Source organism: Aquarana catesbeiana, linkage group LG07 (assembly GCF_042186555.1).
Source record: "Aquarana catesbeiana isolate 2022-GZ linkage group LG07, ASM4218655v1, whole genome shotgun sequence".
Classification (NCBI taxonomy): domain Eukaryota; kingdom Metazoa; phylum Chordata; class Amphibia; order Anura; family Ranidae; genus Aquarana; species Aquarana catesbeiana.
In genome coordinates, this window is record NC_133330.1 from 46,760,071 (window position 1) to 46,779,850 (window position 19,780).

At 42.2% G+C, this 19,780-nt stretch overlaps 1 protein-coding gene across 1 annotated transcript in view; it reads right to left on the bottom strand.

The window, feature by feature from the left end:
- Nucleotides 1–19,780, bottom strand: part of CFAP20DC (CFAP20 domain containing) — a 556,698-nt gene that overhangs the window by 22,710 nt on the left and 514,208 nt on the right. The window contains exon 17 of the mRNA XM_073592150.1: nucleotides 107–207. Within this exon, the coding sequence (XP_073448251.1) occupies nucleotides 107–207 (101 nt within the window). The remainder of the gene's footprint in view (nucleotides 1–106; nucleotides 208–19,780) is intronic.

The window sequence follows — 19,780 nt, forward strand, 5'->3', positions numbered from 1 at the left end:
ATACTGTATGTTACAGATAATTCTAGAAATCCCAGGGGTGATTTCAGTCTTTGATGTTGAATTGGCTCGCCTTTGATGCAGCTCCATCCCACACTGACCCGCTTACCTTCATTACAGCAGCTTAGACTTAATTGTTTAAGTTTGAGTAAAGGATCCAAATTCTGGCTTGTTGGAATGATGGGAGGACTAAATGCTTTTATCCAGTCCCTGGGTGGAAAAAAACAGTCATGTTAGTTTTCATTGTTTTCACTTCTTACTCATGTAACCATTCATTATGTTTCTACCTCTGGGACTCTTCAACTACACAATCCAGCTATTGTTTTTTGTGTCTTTAGTGTAACCTCCGATGGGCAAAGTCAAAGGATATATAAGAGTTTCTGTAAAGTAATGAAATCTTTATGTTTTACTTAATGACAAATGATATGCCAAGGACAAACTGGACATTAATGTTGATGCCAGCTCAACCTTGCTAGTCATCAAAAATACATCACTGATGGATTGTGCATGACTGCCAGCTACAGAGCTCTACAATGGAACTCTAGCAAAGTCTGGTATGAACCTAACAATAAGATACTGAAGACCAAATATCAAGAATATTATCCAACTAAAAAAATTCCCAATAATGGAACAATAATGTGAGGTTTTCTCTTACATAAGATAGACAAAACTACAGTTTTACTTTAAAAAATGTATACTTCTATGGGTGCAGCGCCAAATTACAATAAAAACAAAGCAACAAGTTAAAAGAAAAGAAGGAATCAAAAAAGAGAACCTATCATAAATTGTTAGAATTGTTTTATATTATAATTTGGTGCTGCACCCTATATAAATATTTAATTGGGGAGGTTTATATATATTAACCTGCGTTGCTGGCTGCCAGCGTTATTCAGTGTGGCGCTGACTTTTACTCTGTATACTGTTGTCCTCTGTTTAGTGGAAGAAATACATGGCCACATGGATATAATCAGTGGAATTTATTATCTGATTTTTGTTCTTAAAGGGACAGTTTCTTATATATTTACTTGTATTTATGGTGAAAGGGAATTTTTTTGTGATTCCTTTTTCTTTTCGATTCCTTCTATTCTTTTCACTTGTAGGTTTGCTGCACCCCATGTAAGTGTTAGTACCATTTGAGAGGTTTATGTATATTTAGTTGACAGCATTATCCACTCTAGTGCTGACTTCTACTCTGCATACTTTAAAAAATATAATCTCCATGTAAATTAAGGGTGAGTGCAGCTCAATGGTTTGTCCACTTCCCTCCCGCCAGCCGTCATATGACGTCCTTGACTCTGTGCGGGTATATCTGAACGATACCTGCAGCTACAGGCATTATTCAGATATCAGCTTTTTCAGCCAGTGATTCCCTACACCATAAGAATGATCATAGCGGCTGTTCCACTGCTTGATCGTTCTTACGAGCGGAGATAGAGGATGTCCCCCCACCTCCCACCGCCCTCCGGTGCTTCTGCCGTCTCACCACTTCCATCGGTGAGTCAGATACGGGATCTGCCGGCCCCGGATGTTTTCCATAGAGATTTCTGGTGGACCAGATGGTCGCCAGAGTCCCTATGATCGTTCGGAGGCCATGTGCGATGTTATGATGTCATGCTCGGTCTCTGCATTCAAACGGCGCTGGGAAGCCGAGATCGTCTTTTTTAAATTTTTTTTTAATTTTAGGCTTCCCAGCCTAGAGGTGAGATGTGGGGGTTATTGACCCCATATCTCACTGTAAAGAGGACCGATCACGCCATATTCCTATTACAATGTTTACATTCCTTGTAATAGGAATAAAAGTGATCAAAAAAAGTGTCAAACAAAAAAAAAAAGTAAAATTACCAATAAAAAACAAAAAACAAAATTTAAAGTGACCCTGTCCCCGTGTGCTCACACGCAGAAGCAAACGCATACGTAAGTCCCGCCCACATATGAAAACAGTGTTCAAACCACACATGTGAGGTATCGCAGCAAACTTTAGAGCAAGAGCAATAACATGTAACCAGTAAACATTTATAAAGCGTTGCCTATGGGGATTTTTAAGTACCGAAGTTTGGCGCCATTCCACGAGCGTGTGCAATTTTGAAAGGTGACATGTTGGGTATCTATTTACTCGGCGTAACTTCATCTTTCACATTATGCCAAAAAATTGGGCTAACGTTACTGTTTTTTTTTTTAACCACCTCAATACTGGGCACTTTCGTCCCCCTCCTTCCCAGACCAATTTTCAGCTTTCAGCGCTCTCACACTTTCAATGACAATTGTGCGGTCATGCTACGCTGTACCCAAATTAAATTTTTATCATTTTGTTCACACAAATAAAGCTTTCTTTTGGTGGTATTTATTCACGACTCCGTTTTTTATTTTTTTCGATATAAGCGAAAAAAGAGCGGAAATTTGGAAAAAAAACCAATATTTTCTTCTTTCTATTTTAAAACAGATCCAATAAAATCAAATTTTGTCATAAATTTAAGCCAAAACGTATTCTGCTACATGTTTTTGGTAAAAAAAATCCCGTTAAGTGTATAATAATTGGTTTGTGTGATCACGGACACATGTGCGCAAATGATCATGTACAGATGTGCGCAGGTGACATATGTGTGCAGATAATCATTGGGACATGTGATTTTACTGGGACATATGTGGGGGACAGGCGTTTTTACTATGTGGGGACATATGTTTTGGGGACATGTGTTTTGGGGACATTGTGTGTTTACTTAGTGTTTGTTCTGTGTTTTTACATGTGTGGGGTCACTAGACTGGTGATCAGTGAGTAAAAAGCTGTAAAAAACAACTCATACTCACTGATCACCAGCCGGCTGCAGCCATCCGCTCTCCTCTCCTCGCTGACAACTTCCGTGTGAGGAGAGGAGAGCCGATTGCCCAGCAACCGGCTCTGTGTTTACATCACATGATGGCTGTGATTCGACACGGCCGTCATGTGATCAGGAGGGCCAATCGCAGAGCCCTCCTGCCGATCGGAGATGCACCGTGTCCAGGTGACACAAGCGCATCGGGATCGCGCCGCTCCGCGGGCACGCACGTGCGCGCACGATCCCGCTCCTTCTGAGGGACGTTCCTGAACGTCCACTCAGAAGGGGAGATAGCCCACCCGGCCATTTATATGCAGTGGCCAGGTGGGAAGTGGTTAAGCACAAAACTGTTTTTTTTCTAAAAAAAAACACGTTTGAAAAATTGCTGCGCAAATACCGTGCAAGATATAAAGTTGCAATGACCGCCATTGTATTCTCTAGGGCAGTGATGGCGAACCTTGGCACCCCAGATGTTTTGAAACTACATTTCCCATGATGCACCACTACACTGCAAAGTGCATGAGCATCATGGGAAATGTAGTTCCAAAACATCTGGGGTGCCAAGGTTCGCCATCACTGTTCTAGGGTCTTTGCTAAAAAAACATATATAATGTTTGAGGGTTCTATGTAATTTTATGGGAAAAAAACAATGCTTTTTACATGTAGGAGAGAAATGTCAGGATTGGCCTGGGTGGCAAGTGGTTAAGATGTGAGACTACAGTATTTTGTGAATAAGATCTGAATAACAAGAAAATAAGATACGTGTACAAATCCAATGAGTCAGAATCAGAGATTGCAGAGATAGGACTCTGGATTTTCATTTATACAGAGACAATCACAAAGCGAGCATGCAGCACAGAGCATGCTGCTGGGGTTTCTTATTAGAACTAGGTGTTGCAGATATGCCCTGTATTAAATATGTTTTTTGTAAAACAAACAGGTTAAGAAAATAAGATATAAAATATTGCTTTTAAAATTTGCAGGTGTGAAAAAAAAATGATTACACCAATGGTTTTGGTAAAGCTCAGTATGGACTGGTTTCCTACAGTATATGCCAGAATTCTCTTCTATGTCTAGTCTGGCATTGCAAACACCGAGATTCATAGCTCTGAAATGTCTTGAAAGCTCTATCATAACTTAAGTGCAAAGTGATTTTTTTTTTCAGCAGTACATACCACCATTTCCAACATGTCACAGCCTAAAGTGTGACTTGAGACTGGATAACAAAGCTGTCTTAAACTGCGAACGCCTAACATGACACTTGCTAAGACACTTTAGCAACATGGTAATGATCAACACCAGCATTGCTTTAGATCATCACTGGCTGCTGCGGGGATGTTGACAGGCTGACAAACATAAAAGAAACCACAACTGGAAGTTAGTTTGTAGGGAAAGCTTTTGATACACAACAGGAATACAGGGGGAAGTAATTCTCTTCAAACACTCTCTGGACTTTATTATGATTGCTGGGTTTGCTTAGGATGTTGATCCATATACAGTGGATGTTACTAGAAACTTGTAAAAGCAACACATTTATAAGATGTTTCTTTACTGTAGGTACAGTTCAGGCAAGAGCAAAGTGCTGGCTGTATCTACCTATAGTGCAAACCTGACACCTGTATAATCTATATACAGTTTTGCTTCAGGATTAGTTATAAATGTCCACTATTATTTAATATACCCATAAACATTCCAATTCTTTATTAGGTGGTGGCTTTCTCAAGGTCCCTCAATGAAAAAGATATTTAAAAAAGCAGTTGTGATGTGTGCTTTGGAGGTAAGTTAAAAAAGCATTATTAGATAATAAAATCCCAAACTCGCTCATCCATATCTATGGACCTTGCTTTGTGAACTGGTGTGCAGTCATGTTGCAACAGGAAGGGGCCATCCCCAAATTGTTCCCACAGAGTTGGGAGCCTGAAATTGTCCAAAATGTCTTGGTATACTGACGCTTTAAGAGTTCCCTTCACTGGAACTAAGGGGCCAAGCCCAACCCCTGAAAAATAACCCCACACCATAATCCCCCCTCCACCAAATGATTTAGACCAGTGCACAAAGCAAGGTCCATAAAGACATGGCTGAGTTTGGGGTGGAGGAACTTGACTGGCCTGCACAGAGTCTTGACCTCATTCTGATAGAACACTTTTGAGATGAATTAGAATGGAGACTGCAAGCCAGGCCTTCTCGTCCAACATCAGTGCCTGACCTCACAAATACGCTTCTGGAAGAATGGTCAAACACTCCCATAGACACACTCCTAAACCTTGTGGACAGCCTTCCCAGAAGAGTTGAAGCTGTTATAGCTGCAAAGGGTGGGACAACTCAATATTAAACCCTACGGACTAAGACTGGGATGCCGTTAACGTTCATGTGCGTGTAAAGACAGGCGTCCCAATACTTTCAGTAATATAGTGTATATTTGTATTCATATATGTAAAACACTAGCTGATTCGTGAAAATTCTAAATTTGTATCATTTACAAAAGTAAAATATAAAAAGTACAAAATGTCAAGTTCCTAAAAATATCAGACCTTACACTTTTAGTATAGCTCTAAATCCATTGAGAAACTTGTTTTTATTGTTTTCTTTGTACTGGACTAATGAAAGTCCTCTGCGTTGAATGAGATCCCCTTTATATGATGTTATAAACCACGATGACTGGCTCATTGATAACAACACTTACTCCTGTCTGTCATATTTTGAAGCAGAGAATGAATGTATAGATTTACTTTAACCTCATCATTTGCACATATATTGCATTGAGTTGCTTTAGGACATAGAGAACTTGCTTAGGCTGGTGACATCTATTACATGGATGAAAAGCCAAGTTTAGCCTTGTTTTGACTGTAGCAAAAAAAAAAAAAAAATGTGCTGGCCATGACCTATGCATTTCATAAAGCTGTAACACCCTGGATGATATCAATATAAAGGAAACCATTCCCTAAATTGCTATTTGGGAAAGTGCTCCATACACCACTATTTCAAAAGGAAGGGGGGGGGGGGGACTTTAAATGAGGCACATATGTGGTGTACCTCCATCCCTGGTACATATGTATGCAAAAAGAAGGAAAAAGTGGGACTTTGAATGAGGTGGCTGACATGTGGAGGTGAATTTGAACAAATAAAGTTTATTAAGCAAGAACATTATATGAAACATGGCAGTATATAAACCACATAAACTCTGGTATACTAAATCATATTGATCCACCCACACGTAACATACAGGTGTGGTGCGGATATAAAGTACATAGGTAAAAAGTTTCTATTTAATACATTGCATGAAATAAATTCATATAAAATTGCATTGGACATAGAAGCAGCACTAGCAGCAAGAGTATGGATCTATAAATAAAACAATGAGACCGTAATTGATACCTCAAGTAAATAAATAAATAAATAGTCTATTTGAGACAAAAGTCAACATCATAATTCATTGTAGATATGGGTCAGCATCGCATATGTCCGACGCGTTTCGTGTAAAAACACTCTTCAGGGGCGGATGCTCAATTAATCTATAAAGTATAAAAAATGGTAACATTAGTCTAGTTGTAAATAATATAGAGGAAAGGCAGATTGGCCCATCCTAAATACTTACAGAGGGTCCAATATGGTAAAATACTGCAGCCATGCGACCAAGACCCCAAACCTGATCTTTCCTGTGAGCTGAGGTAATTGAAGCCGCGTGCAGCAGGACGCATACAACCAAATCTCCCGATGACACAAAGACATGCTGCTGGTAGTTATGTGTAAAAAAAAAAAAAAAAAGGGACATATAAATGTGGTGTAAAAAATTATATAATGAATGTGTAGATTGTGTGAACAAGAGCCAATGGCATGAAGAGGAGTGAGGGATTCTGTCGGGGGGGGGTGATTACCGCCGCCGCCTGAGCCCCTTCCAGCCTACGCCATGCTTGCGTGACGCTGATGATTATACACACTGAGTGTTGCTCTGAACTGACTGTGAGCCGCTCCATGCCAAACAGCAAGACAGCAGAGTCTGAGGACATCTCCAGCAATTGGAAGTGTGACAATCCGCATCTGAAGGCAGGTGACGTTGGCAAGTGACATGCTCAGGCTCCGACTGATTCTGCTTATGCTGTATTCTCCAGCCATCTACTTACTGTGAAGGCGAATCCATCCATCCTCTGTGGATCCGAGTACCATCTTCTCTCCACAGTTGACCACGGTCGCCTCAGAAGGAATTATTGGAATTCATCACCAGTGCCTCCCAACAAGCATCTTTTAGATCGGTGGATCCACAAGCCTGAATGACACTTAGCCGTATGGTGAATGTGTCCACCTTTTCCGGTAAGCGTATTTACCCCTTCCATTTTCGTGTGGATTCTCAGCACATGAAGACCACTTATGCGATTTAAGAATACTATCCACATATGTTCCTCTTTTTTGTCACTAGAAGCACCACGTTGTTTATGTTGATGAACTTATATCATATTATGGACACTACTTTCTGTCATTGGAGTTTGTTTTTTCACTTTTCCCAATGTGGTCTTTAATTATTATCACGTTGAAGGATCTGTTGTCACACATATGTTACTAGTATACATTGTGCTAGTCAACTCCTCTATTTGTATTTTATTTAGCACTGCATTTATTTTTCACTTTTTTTTGCACTGTCACTACACTGGTGATGCTGGCTGCTATTTTATTCATATGCCTTTTGTAGTAGCGCAACAATATTCAGTTATTTTTTGATAGTTACATAGTAGGTGAGGCTGAAAAAAGACCATCAAGTCCAACCTATGTGTGTGATTATATGTCAGTATTACATTGTATATCCCTGTATGTTGCGGCCGTTCAGGTGCTTATCTAATAGTTTCTTGAAACTATCAATGCCCCCCCCCCGCTGAGACCACCGCTTGTGGAAGGGAATTCCACATCCTTGATGCTCTTACAGTAAAGAACCCTCTACGTAGTTTAAGGTTAAACCTCTTTTCTTGTCATTTTAATGAGTGGCCACGAGTTTTGTTAAACTCTCTTCTGCGAAAAAGTTTTATTCCTATTGTGGGGTCACCAGTACAGTATTTGTATATTGAAATCATATCCCCTCTCAAGCGTCTCTTCTCCAGAGAGAATAAGTTCATTGCTCGCAACCTTTCCTCATAACTAAGATCCTCCAGACCCTTTATTAACTTTGTTGCCCTTCTTTGTACTCGCTCCAATTCCAGTACATCCTTCCTGAGGACTGGTGCCCAGAACTGAACAGCATACTCTAGGTGCGGCCAGACCAGAGTCTTGTAGAGCGTGAGAATTATCGTTTTATCTCTGGAGTTGATCCCCTTTTTAATGCATGCCAATATTCTGTTTGCTTTGTTAGCAGCAGCTTGACATTGCATGCCATTGCTGAGCCTATTATCTACTAGGACCCCCAGGTCCTTTTCCATCCTAGATTCCCCCATAGGTTGTCCCCCCAGTGTATAGATTGCATTTATATTTTTGCCACCCAAATGCATTATTTTACATTTTTCTACATTGAACCTCATTTGCCATGTAGTTGCCCACCCCATTAATTTGTTCAGATCTTTTTGCAAGGTTTCCACATCCTGCGGAGAAGTTATTGCCCTGCTTAGCTTAGTATTGTCTGCAAATACAGAGATTGAACTGTTTACCCCATCCTCCAGGTCGTTTATGAGCAAATTAAACAGGATTTGTCCCAGCACAGAACCCTGGGGGACCCCACTACCCACCCCTGACCATTCCGAGTACTCCCCATTTATCACCACCCTCTGAACTTGCCCTTGTAGCCAGTTTTCAATCCATGTACTCACCCTATGGTCCATACCAACAGACCTTATTTTGTACAGTAAACGTTTATGGGGAACTGTGTCAAATGCTTTTACAAAATCCAGATACACCACATCTACGGGCCTTCCTTTATCTAGCTGGCAACTCACCTCCTCATAGAAGGTTAGTAGATTGGTTTGGCAAGAACGATTCTTCATGAATCCATGCTGATTACTGCTAATGATACCGTTCACATTACTAAAATCTTGTATATAGTCCCTTATCATCCCCTCCAAGAGTTTACATACTATTGATGTTAGGCTAACTGGTCTGTAATTCCCAGGGATGTATTTTGGGCCCTTTTTAAATATTGGTGCTACATTGGCTTTTCTCCAATCAGCTGGTACCATTCCAGTCTGTAAAAATTAGGAACAACGGTCTGGCAATCACTTGACTGAGTTCCCTAAGTACCCTCGGGTGCAAGCCATCTGGTCCCAGTGATTTATTAATGTTAAGTTTCTCAAGTCTAATTTTAATTCTGTCATCTGTGAACCATGGAGGTGCTTCCTGTGATGTGTCATGAGGATAAACACTGCAGTTTTGGTTACCGAAGCCCCCCTATTCCCTCGTGAAGACTGAGGAGAAGAATAAATTCAATACCTTCGCCATCTCCCCATCCTTTGTAACCAGATGTCCTTCCTCATTCTTTATGGGGCCAATATGGTCTGTCCTCCTTTTTTTTACTGTTTACATACTTAAAGAATTTCTTGGGATTTTTTTTTCTCTCCTCCACTATTTGTCTTTCATGTTATATCTTAGCCGTCCTTATTGCACCCTTACATTTCTTGTTGCATTCTTTATAAGGTCTGAATGCTGATGATGATCCCTTAACCTTGTATTTTTTGAAGGCCTTCTCCTTTGCTTTTATATGCATTTTTACATTGGAGTTAAGCCATCCAGGACTTTTGTTCGCTCTTTTAAATTTATTACCCACTGGGATGCATTGGCTAATGTCCTTATTTAATATGCTCTTAAAGCAAACCTATCTCTCCTCCGTGTTCTTTGTTCCCAAGATTTTATCCCAATTTATGCCTTCTATTCCATTGCAGCTCACCATCCGGTCACACACAGCCATTGGTCCACTCTCTGCACCTAGGTAACCCTAGCTGTTGGCAATCCTAAACTCAGCACTCAAGATCCTGCTCAGGCCCCACACATGCAGCAGTGGACATGCATGTGCGATGTGCACTTTCTGGTCTCCTTCGTGGAAAAAGGAAGCTGTGTCCTGTACAGCTTGAGAAAATGCAGCACTTTCCCCTCCTCCTGGCAATCTCCACTTGGGAAATGCAGTTCAGTAGGCCTTGATTACAGTAGCTTCTCTCTCCTTTGGACTGCATGTCAGGATACACATGCCAGCAGACAAGTTAATCCCTCTAGAAGTACTCCTGGGCGCAAACTAACACTAGTTCCCTTTGCTCATAAGAATTGGGCATTGGCGAATAGAAGTGCGCATGCGCGAACTGGTGTGCGAACACAAGCCGTCACGCATCTCTGTGCACGCCGGCGCTTGCGGGCACCCGTGATTGATGCTGCCGCCAAATAAACTATTTAAACGCAGCCAGTGCTTAGATCCAGTGTTGTTTTTTCTTCAGCCTTCCGTGCATCCTGTTATCTGTGAACTTGTATCCTGATTCCAGTTATCTACCCGGCTTGTCTTGACCATTCCTTGAACTCCACCTGCACCGACCTCAGCTTATCCTGTGACCAATCGTCTGTCTGATCCTTTGGCTCCTGTTCCACTGATCCAGTTCCAGACCCAGCCTGCCTCCTCACTACGTTCTTGCCTGTGTCCTGTATCCGATTCTCCAAGCCCGTGTATGACCAAGACTGCCTGACCCTGCTATGCTGTCTGTTGTCACCTGCACCAGCTGCTTACCTGCCGGTCTTTCTGCTGAAGCCCTCTGATGACTTCACCAGCCCAGCAAGGACATCTGCCCTGCTGCTTGCAAGACTTCCTGGCACTCTTGCGACTCTGCACTCCTGCGTCTTCTGTCCACACTATCAGAGGCCCCGAGTCAGAGGTGTAAGAGAGGCCTTCCTCATCCTATCGGGCTCTACTACCAGGTACGTGATACTACAGTTCCCACGGTGCAGCTCTCAGCAGTTTCCACCTCTTGCTGATATAGCTGCTAACCTGTTCAGCACTGCAGGACAGCAGATACAGAAAGCAGCTGCAGTGAGAGTTTCTCTCACTCTCCATTTTTTTTAGCCAAGCACCTGGCTACAATTAAAAGTCAATTTTATGACAATGCAAAAAAAGAAACCAAAAAACCCTGATTTGCTGAAGCCTGCTTCGGCAATCGGAGGGCAAATAATTAAATCAAAGTACAACTCTAAAGTCTTGACGCATTTAGTGTTGTTTGTCAAATGAAATGTCAGATTTGCTGTGTTTTCACAGATAGTGGTATATTTGTGTAAGTGACCTACAATGTCTTAAAATAGCTTCTTGTTTATCTCCTCAGCTCAGAAAGAAAAGTAATGAAGCATATTCTGATTAATTAAAGACACTTAGTTATGCGTCATCAAGGCTTTGAACTGTAATCAATACAATCAACATGCAAAGACCAAGTACCACATTCTGTGCCAGATTGGGAGAATACTAAACAGTCCTGACATTGGAGGGGAGAATAAGTAACAAAACAAACTGGATGTCACACTTCTCTTATCCGCCTTACTTCAGGAATGACGGCGGTGTGTCTTGAGGGTTGTCTATAGGTTTAAAGCTGTGCTCCAGCCCTACTATTAGTCTTGCACAGCGTTAAATGATCCTCTCCCGCCCCAAAATAGCGCACTCTGATTTCACTGCAAACTGTGAGCTTCTCACAGTGTGAATTAGAAGCTGTAGCGAGGGAGATAGATCCTCAGTTCCTGGATGGAGGATGCCTGGCATTTTTCAGCCCTTTCCTCCCCAGCCTGATTGTCCTTGACCTTCCCTTTTTATTTATTAGAGTCATTTATTTTAATCAGAGAGGCTCAGCATCAGATGTGGGTGGTACCTAGGGTGGTCCTTGTACATATACTGCCTGCCTAGCCCACTCCTGATCACTGGCATCCACCCATGAAGGCATTTTGATATCTGCATAATTCCCCCCAAAAGCCATCCCACTGCCTGCATTAGGACTCTTAAAGCGGTTGTATACCCTGCTTTGTGATTTTTACCTACAGGTAAGCCTATAATAAGGTTTACCTGTAAGTAAAATGAATATCTCTTAAACCTGCACCGTTTAGGAGATATTCACCCTGCATGCAGCCGCCGACATCAGCGGCACATGTGCTCTGAAGGTCCGGCGTATCGTGCCGGAACTTCAAAGCTTCTTGGTGGAACCGAGGGGTCCCACACACATGCGCGGGAGTGACGTCATCGTGGCTCCGGCCACTCACAGCGCTGGAGCCCGCGAACCCAGAAGTAAGGCCGGGGGAACATGTCAGCTTTCTCAACGGTGACTGGGCGCCTCTTTTTTTGTCAAAGCTTAATTGAACAAACTGAAGTTAGAAGCTGACTGGCTACAATGCACAGCTGCACCACATTTTGCACTCTTCAGTTTTCGCAAATCAAGCATGCAGTACACCGGCTAGGTGTAAATGGGCATTTGAAGAGTGAACGTGAAGCTGGAAGCTGATTGGTGTCCATGCAGGGCTGCACCAGTTTTTGCACTTTCCAGTTTTAGTAAATTAAAATAATTATGACAATACTCACCTGAGCCCCCTATTGATCCAGTGATGTGCACAAGAGCCTCGGCTGTCCCACTGCTGTCAATCACAGCCAGTGAGCCAATGAGGAGAGAGCGGGGGGCAGGCCATATATGTCTTATGGTCACATAGAGCAGGGCTTGGGAGCGAACATGCACTAGTGCCCCATAGCAAGCTATGGGGGCACTGGTAAAGGGGGAGGAGTGCCAGGGGATTCCAAGAAGAGGAGGATCGAGGATGATCTGTGCAAAACCATTGCACAGAGCAGTTAAGTATAACATGTTTGTTAGCTGTTTTTTTAAAAAGCGGAACCTTTAATAGAACTTTAAGTATTGAAGTATAACTAAAGGCAAAACTTTTTTTTAGTTTTGGATAGAATGGAGATGGATTAGAACACCCATCAGGTTTTTATTTCTGCCTCGGCCCCAGAGATTCACCCTCTTTGTTTGTCTTGTTTACCATTATCATTGAAAGTGACAGTAAAAGCTTTAACTGACAATTTCGCGGTTGTGCGACGTTGTACCCAAACAAAATTGACATCCTTTTTTTCCCACAAATAGAGACTTCTTTTGGTGGTATTTGATCATCTCTGCACTATAAACAAAAAAAGGGAGACAATTTTGAAAAAAAACACAATATTTTGTACTTTTTGCTATAATAAATATCCCCGGTTTTTTTTCTCAGTTTAGGCCGATATGTATTCTTCTACACATTTTTGGTAAAAAAAAAAATCGCAATAAGCGTATATTGATTGGTTTGCGCAAAAGTTATAGCGTCTACAAAATAGGAGATAGATTTATAGCATTTTTATTATTATTTTTTTTTTTTATTAGTAATGGCGGCGATCTGCGATTTTTATTGTGACTGCGACATTATGGCGGACACATCGGACAATTTTGACACATTTTCGGAACCATTGGCATTAATACAGTGATCAGTGTGATTAAAAATGCATTGATTACTATAAAAATGTCACTGGCAGTGAAAAGGTTAACACTAGGGGGCGGTGAAGGGCTTAACTGTGTTCCCTGCTACTGATTCTAACTGGAGGGGGAGGGACTAACTACAGGAAGTGACAGATCGTAGTTCCTAGCCAATAGGATTTGTCACTTCTGTCAGAACAGAACAGGGACGTGTGTGTTTACACACACACGTCCCTGTTCTGTGTCTCCTGGTCACGATCGCTCGTGGCCGGCGGTCATCGCGACCGCCGGCCGCGAGCATCGGTACCCCCGCTATGCAGCGGGTGCGCGCCTGCTATCCGGACCCCGCGAGCCAACGTACAGCTACGTGGTTTCGCGCAGGGGAGCCAACCTGCTATAGTATAACTCCGGAAGTGGTTAATTTGCAGGGATTTCCTCTCACTTCCTGCTTGGGCTATGGGACAGGAAGTGAAGGAAAATCTCCGCAATGGGACACAGATGGCAAAAAAAATGATCATCCTCCCTTGCACTATCCAAAATTAAAAAAAGGGGAGAAGGTTGGAATGTAGAGATTTTTGGTGGTGAGCATGAACCCTGGAGCATCATCAGTGACCTAATGCTGGATGTTTTCCATGTGTGACTGCATTACTCTTAGATTGTAAGCTCTAACGAGTAGGGCTCTCTGATTCCTACTGTATTAAAGTGTATTGTAGTTGTACTGTCTACCCTCAAGTTGTAAAGTGCTGCTTAAACTGTCGGCACTATATAAATCCTATATAAAAATAATAATAATAATATTAATAATACTACATTTAGATCAAAACAGTAGAGGTGATTTACGAAAGCCATGCGCCATCAGTAAAGGCGCATGGCGAGGCGCAACGCACATTTTCATATTTACTGGTGCGCCGGTAACAGAGCTGGAATCCCCCATTTACTATAGCGATCTCGATGCACGGAAGAATGCAATCTGTGCGCCACTATGGACATGGCGCACGGCATCTCCAATTCAATATTGACAGAAGATGGAGGTGCCAATATTATGGGGTGATGTGAGGAAGTTTAGTAACAACTGCCCAAGTAACAAATATGCCCAAAATAGAATGAAAACGTAACTTTTTCAGAGAAAGCCTGCTGTGCCTGCAAGTACATTTAGAACTGCGTGAGATCAATGTAAGCAGTGCGCATGCGCAAGCAGCTCTTGTGCTCGTTCACATGAGTTTGTTCACTGCGCGGCCAAACTTTTAGTATATGTTAAGCAACGTACATGCAATTGCACGTGTTGAACAGATGCACCTCTAAGCACCTTGTTAAAATTATGTAAAAAGACTCTCCCTCCTCTAGCTCCTCCTAAAAGGGCATTTAACCTTTTTGCTTTTAAAGGGGAACTCCACACTTCATTCTCCAATGCTCTTGTCTCCCCCCTCTAATCCCTTAGATTTCCATGGGCTAGTTTATGCTTTTAAAGGTTAACTCCACACTCCATTCTCAAAAGGCTGTGAGCTGCCTTCACCAATCCAAACCACATCCATTTTCAGAGCATACAACAAGCTCAACATAGCTGGCTGCCTTTGGGGCATGTTGGGCTCAGCCCAATACCGAACACAAAGCACCTTGTACCCACTAGTTTAAAGGGGCTTTCCACATTCTGTAAAGTCCCCTGTCTGCAGCCCCCCACAACCCCAGCCTAGTGTTGTGTTGAAGCGGCCCTTGTCCCCCTAAATAAGGGAACAAGGTGGTTGACTTTTGGGGTGCCCAAGCCCCTACTACCCCCAAGCATCCACCCCCCTTTCATGGGCTGGCTTGCTGTGTGTTTGGCTAGGGGTTTGTTAGTGTGTGGAAGGGGCACAATATTTTTTTAGTTTGGGGTGGTATTTTTCAAGTGGGGGTTCTCATTTTAAGCCTTAACAGGGGTCAGGCTATTTTTTGTTTTGGGTTAAAATCTTGCAGCTGCAATGTAGATTTGAAGCAGCATTTTGGATACATGCTACAGATGCACCACTTTACAGGCAGAGTAAGCACCCCCCCCCCCACCCCCCATGTTACTAGCTTGTAAGCAATTTTGCATTTTTAAAGGCACTTCTCCTTGTTTCATTTTTGGGGTTGTCCAAATTGGTGACATTGATATATGTCCCTCAGGGTGGGACCTGGGCCCCCATACCCATTTTAGGGCCAATAACTGGAATATAAGCCAACCAAGTAGGGACTAGCAAAATTAACATGTCAGTTCCCATAGACTGCAATGGTATTTGTTGTATAACTTTTGCCCATGTTAGGCTCTTTGTTTGCCCCCCTGGACCGGGGGGTGTTTGTCCCATCTGTAATTTTGTAGCATGCTGGATGATGTGCTTAATTTTGGACAGGAGGGTGGCTTATTTTGTGCTAGCTGCATTTAGGTTGTTGTGTGTGTGTGTGTGTGTGACATTTTCTCTTTGTATTTTGTTTGTGGTTTAGAGCAAGTATTTTACTTTTGTTTATTTAATTTTTTTTTTTGGGGGGGGGGGGTATTTTTCACTGAAATATTTTTGATGTTGTCGATGTTTGCAGGTTGTTAGTTTCACTTTGATTTATTGTTTGCTGCATTATTTTGCAAAGTCTTCCTCAAGATGTTGTGACTAATAAATGTTAAAATCCTTAAGAGACTGTCCGTTTGTGGACACAGTCCTTTTAACACCTGTTCATTTCCTCTGCAAAATGGTCGAAATGGTCAGACCACAAAAATATATTCTGTTAGGCCCCTTTCACACTGGGGCGGTGGGGGCGTCGGCGGTACAACAGCGCTATTTTTAGCGCTGCTGTACTGTTGTTCTTGCAGCGGTATTCGGCCGCTAGCGGTTCGGTTTTAACCCCTGCTGGCGGCCGAAAAAGGGTTAAATCCGCTCGTACATCGCGGCTATAGCCGCAGTATTACCGCGGTATAGCCATGCTGTCCCATTGATTTCAATGGGCAGGAGCGGTTTAGGAGCGGTGAATACACCGCTCCTTCCCCGCTCCAAAGAAGCGGCTCGCAGGGCTTCTTTTACCGTCCTGCGAGCGCACCGCTTCAGTGTGAAAGCCCTCGGGCTTTCACACTGAACAAACAGCGGAGGCTGTTTATGGGGGGGTTTTCAGGCGGTATTTTTAGCGCAATACCGCCTGAAAACCGCTCCAGTGTGAAAGGGGCCTTAGTGTCTTAAATTAAGATACATGTGTTTTTTGCTTTCTTTGAATGGAGGAGAAGATTCGGATGCCGCACACCGGATGTAGTCAAAAAATTTTCACTTTATTGAAAAAATGGGATCATCAAAATAACAAGACTGTCATGCAGAAAGTACAGATAAGCTGACGCGTTTCGCACTCAGGACTAAGTGCTTACTCATAGCTGTGAGTAAGCACTCAGTCCTGAGTGCGAAACGCGTCAGCTTATCTGTACTTTCTGCATGACAGTCTTGTTATTTTGATGATCCCATTTTTTCAATAAAGTGAAAATTTTTTGACTACATCCGGTGTGCGGCATCCAAATCTTCTCCTCCATTCAAGCCTGCTTTGCCTAGCATTCAGCCAGCACCTGGAGCTCTTCTGCTCTGAAACTTCTACTTACACCTGGGTCAGTGTCAGCCTGAGCGGTGGAAATATTTTCTTTGCTTGTCTGCATCTAAGGATACATGCTTTTTTGCTTTCTTTGCTCTTTTCCAAGTCCTGTTTTGTTGACCAATAACATTTGTAGCAAATTTTTATGTTTTATACAAGTGGGTCATGGCACATCTACATTCCAAATTTGGCACTTAAGATGGTCATGCACTATGCAATCTGATTGGCCAATCTCTGGACAACTCGATATTTAGGCAAAATAGGTAGTAGGAAGATGCACTTGAACAATTAATTAAAATTATAGAAAATCAAAGAGGCTCTTATACTAAATCTAATTTATTTAAGATCTAACTGATTGCAGTGTGTGATTACCTTTAAAGATCAAGATCGGAAAAAAATAATTTATTGGGTTTAGAAGCACTTCTCTGTTCTTTGTAATGTATTTAAAGATTTGTGAAAAAAACACATTTAAAAAATATATTAGAATTGATAGGAATGAGCATCAAAAACTGAGAACACCTACTAATTGCCTAACAAGACACATCCAATGAGATTAAATGAACCTATTGTATTGGGCGTGCACTATTATCAATGAGAAAACTGCAGTTACTCTAGCGACAGGTGCAGTTTACATATGCGGGTATTTATTATCGCTATTTGCTCTTCAATGTGCGCCGGTTCGCACGTTCCATTAATGACTTTTCCGGTGCACCAATTAATGTATGAACAGGTGCAGTGCCTTCTTCTTAGTAAATCACCCCCAGTGTGTTCGTTAGTCTGCATATGTTCCTGCTACACTTTCCAACAATGGATTCAGCAGTTTGGTTATGCTCTTTAACAGGTTTCTAGATCCAGAAATGCTAAGCTCATACAATGACTGGAGAAAATTATCCCATCATGTTTCTATATTGTTATTTTAGCTTGAAAATATCATGAAATCAGCACAAACCGACACTTATCATTTCCTGCACATTTTTCACAGAGAGCAACCGCCTGACTAAGAGTAATCTGTTAATCTGTTTCATGCCACGCAATCTGTCAAAATGACAGATACATTCTATCCTTAATACATAATATCTTCATTCACTGTATGTCTTAGTAGGACTTTCCTTGGCTTGCAGCAACATTTGGGAAATCATTTCATTTGTTTTGGTGTTTGGAAGCTCTCAGATATTACGCCATGCACTGTTTATTACCCAGTGTGCTCCGTATAGGAAACTGATGAGACCATTTACAGACTTTGGGGTTGGAGAATGAAAGTCTAACTCCTTTACTAATGTGATGCAGTGTGTGTCAGACAGGGCCTGGAGGTAGCATTTTTTTAAACACAGGAAAATACAGTATCCTCTTCTGAGACATCATTTAAACTTTTATCATATTCTTCGCTTTCAGTCCTCTGCTTTCAGCCTCCTTTCTAACTGGATTTCCTTTTGTTTTCCATTCTATCTATTCAAAAACTGCTAAGTAATATTTGTATTTAAACTGACCACAAAACATAGCCTTTATGTAATTCCAAGAGACTCAACTAGTCTTGGAAAAAAAAGTTATATTGATTGTAAAGTCTCGTTTTTTTTTCTATTAAAATAACAAACATGTTATACTTACCACCTCTGTGCAGTGGATTTGCACAGAGCAGCCCCGATCCTCCTCTTATCGGGTCCCTCTTCTGTGCTCCTGGCCCCTCCCTCCTGTTGAGTGCCCCCACAGCAAGCAGCTTTCTATGGAGGCCTGTGTTCATTCACACGGAGCTGTGGTTTGGCCCTGCCCCCTCTCTCTCCTGATTGGCTGACTGACTTTGACAGCAGAAGGAGACACTGGCGCCACTGTTGTGTCTCAGCCAATCAGGAGGGAAGGTCCCGGACAGACGAGACGCTCGTGGACATTGCTGGACAGTGTTAGGGGGTGCGGGGGGGGTTATCTTCATGCATAGAATGTATTAAGAGAAAAACCTTCTGACTTTACAACCACTTTAAGGCTGGCCATAGATGGTTTAAATCTTGGCCGGTTCAGCGAACCCGCTGAGATTTGAACTGTACCAAGTTGATCAACTGATCAACTTGGGTACAACTAGCCTGCCAGGTTTAATTTAAGATTATCGCTAGCAGCTGCTATAGCCGCTAGAAATAATCACTACCTTCTCCCAGCAGGGACAGCTTCTTCTGCCCCCCCTCCCACTGGGAGAAAACAATGGGGTTTATTTACTAAAGCTGGGAGTGCAAAACCATGCATGCTCATGCATAGAAATCAATCGGCTTCTAACCTCAGCTTGTTCAATTAAGTTTTGACAATAAATCCTGGAAGCTGATTGGTTTCTATGCAGAAGTGAGCCTGATATTGCACTCTCCAGCTTTAGTAAATAAACCACAATGTCTTGGCAGGAGGGATTCCCCTGTTAGCACTGTCTGTATTGATGGAGGAATTGTGTAAATTTCTTTCCTGCAACCCATGGTTGCAGGAAAGAAGGTTGCACTGTCTATGGCCTGTCTAAGGCACAAATACATTCATAAAGAATAGAACCTGATAGTGAGCACTTCTCCTGCTCGGCATCATTTTATATATATCATTTTAACAGGCTGTATTTCACATTAAAGCACAACTCTGGGCAACAGAAGCAAAAATTGCCCTTGCAGTGTTCCTTCCCCATCCAGCATTGCAAGGGTTAAATACATGTTTTTGTCAAGGGCTCTGCTACCCTACCTGCATCCCTTTGGCACTTACTGTGTGGCTCTCGGGGGCCACAGCAGTCAGTATTCTGTGTGCTGGTTTTTACTCCATCAATCAGTGAAGGAAAACTATTTTTTAGACTGGGTTCTAATAGTTAACCACTTGACCTCCAGAAAATTTACCCCTCCCCCCCATGACCAGGCCATTTTTTGCGATACGGCACTGCGTTACTTTAACTGAAAGTTGCACGGTCATACAACGCTATACCCAAAAAAAGATGTATGCCATGTTTTCCCCCCACAAATATAACTTTTTGGTAGT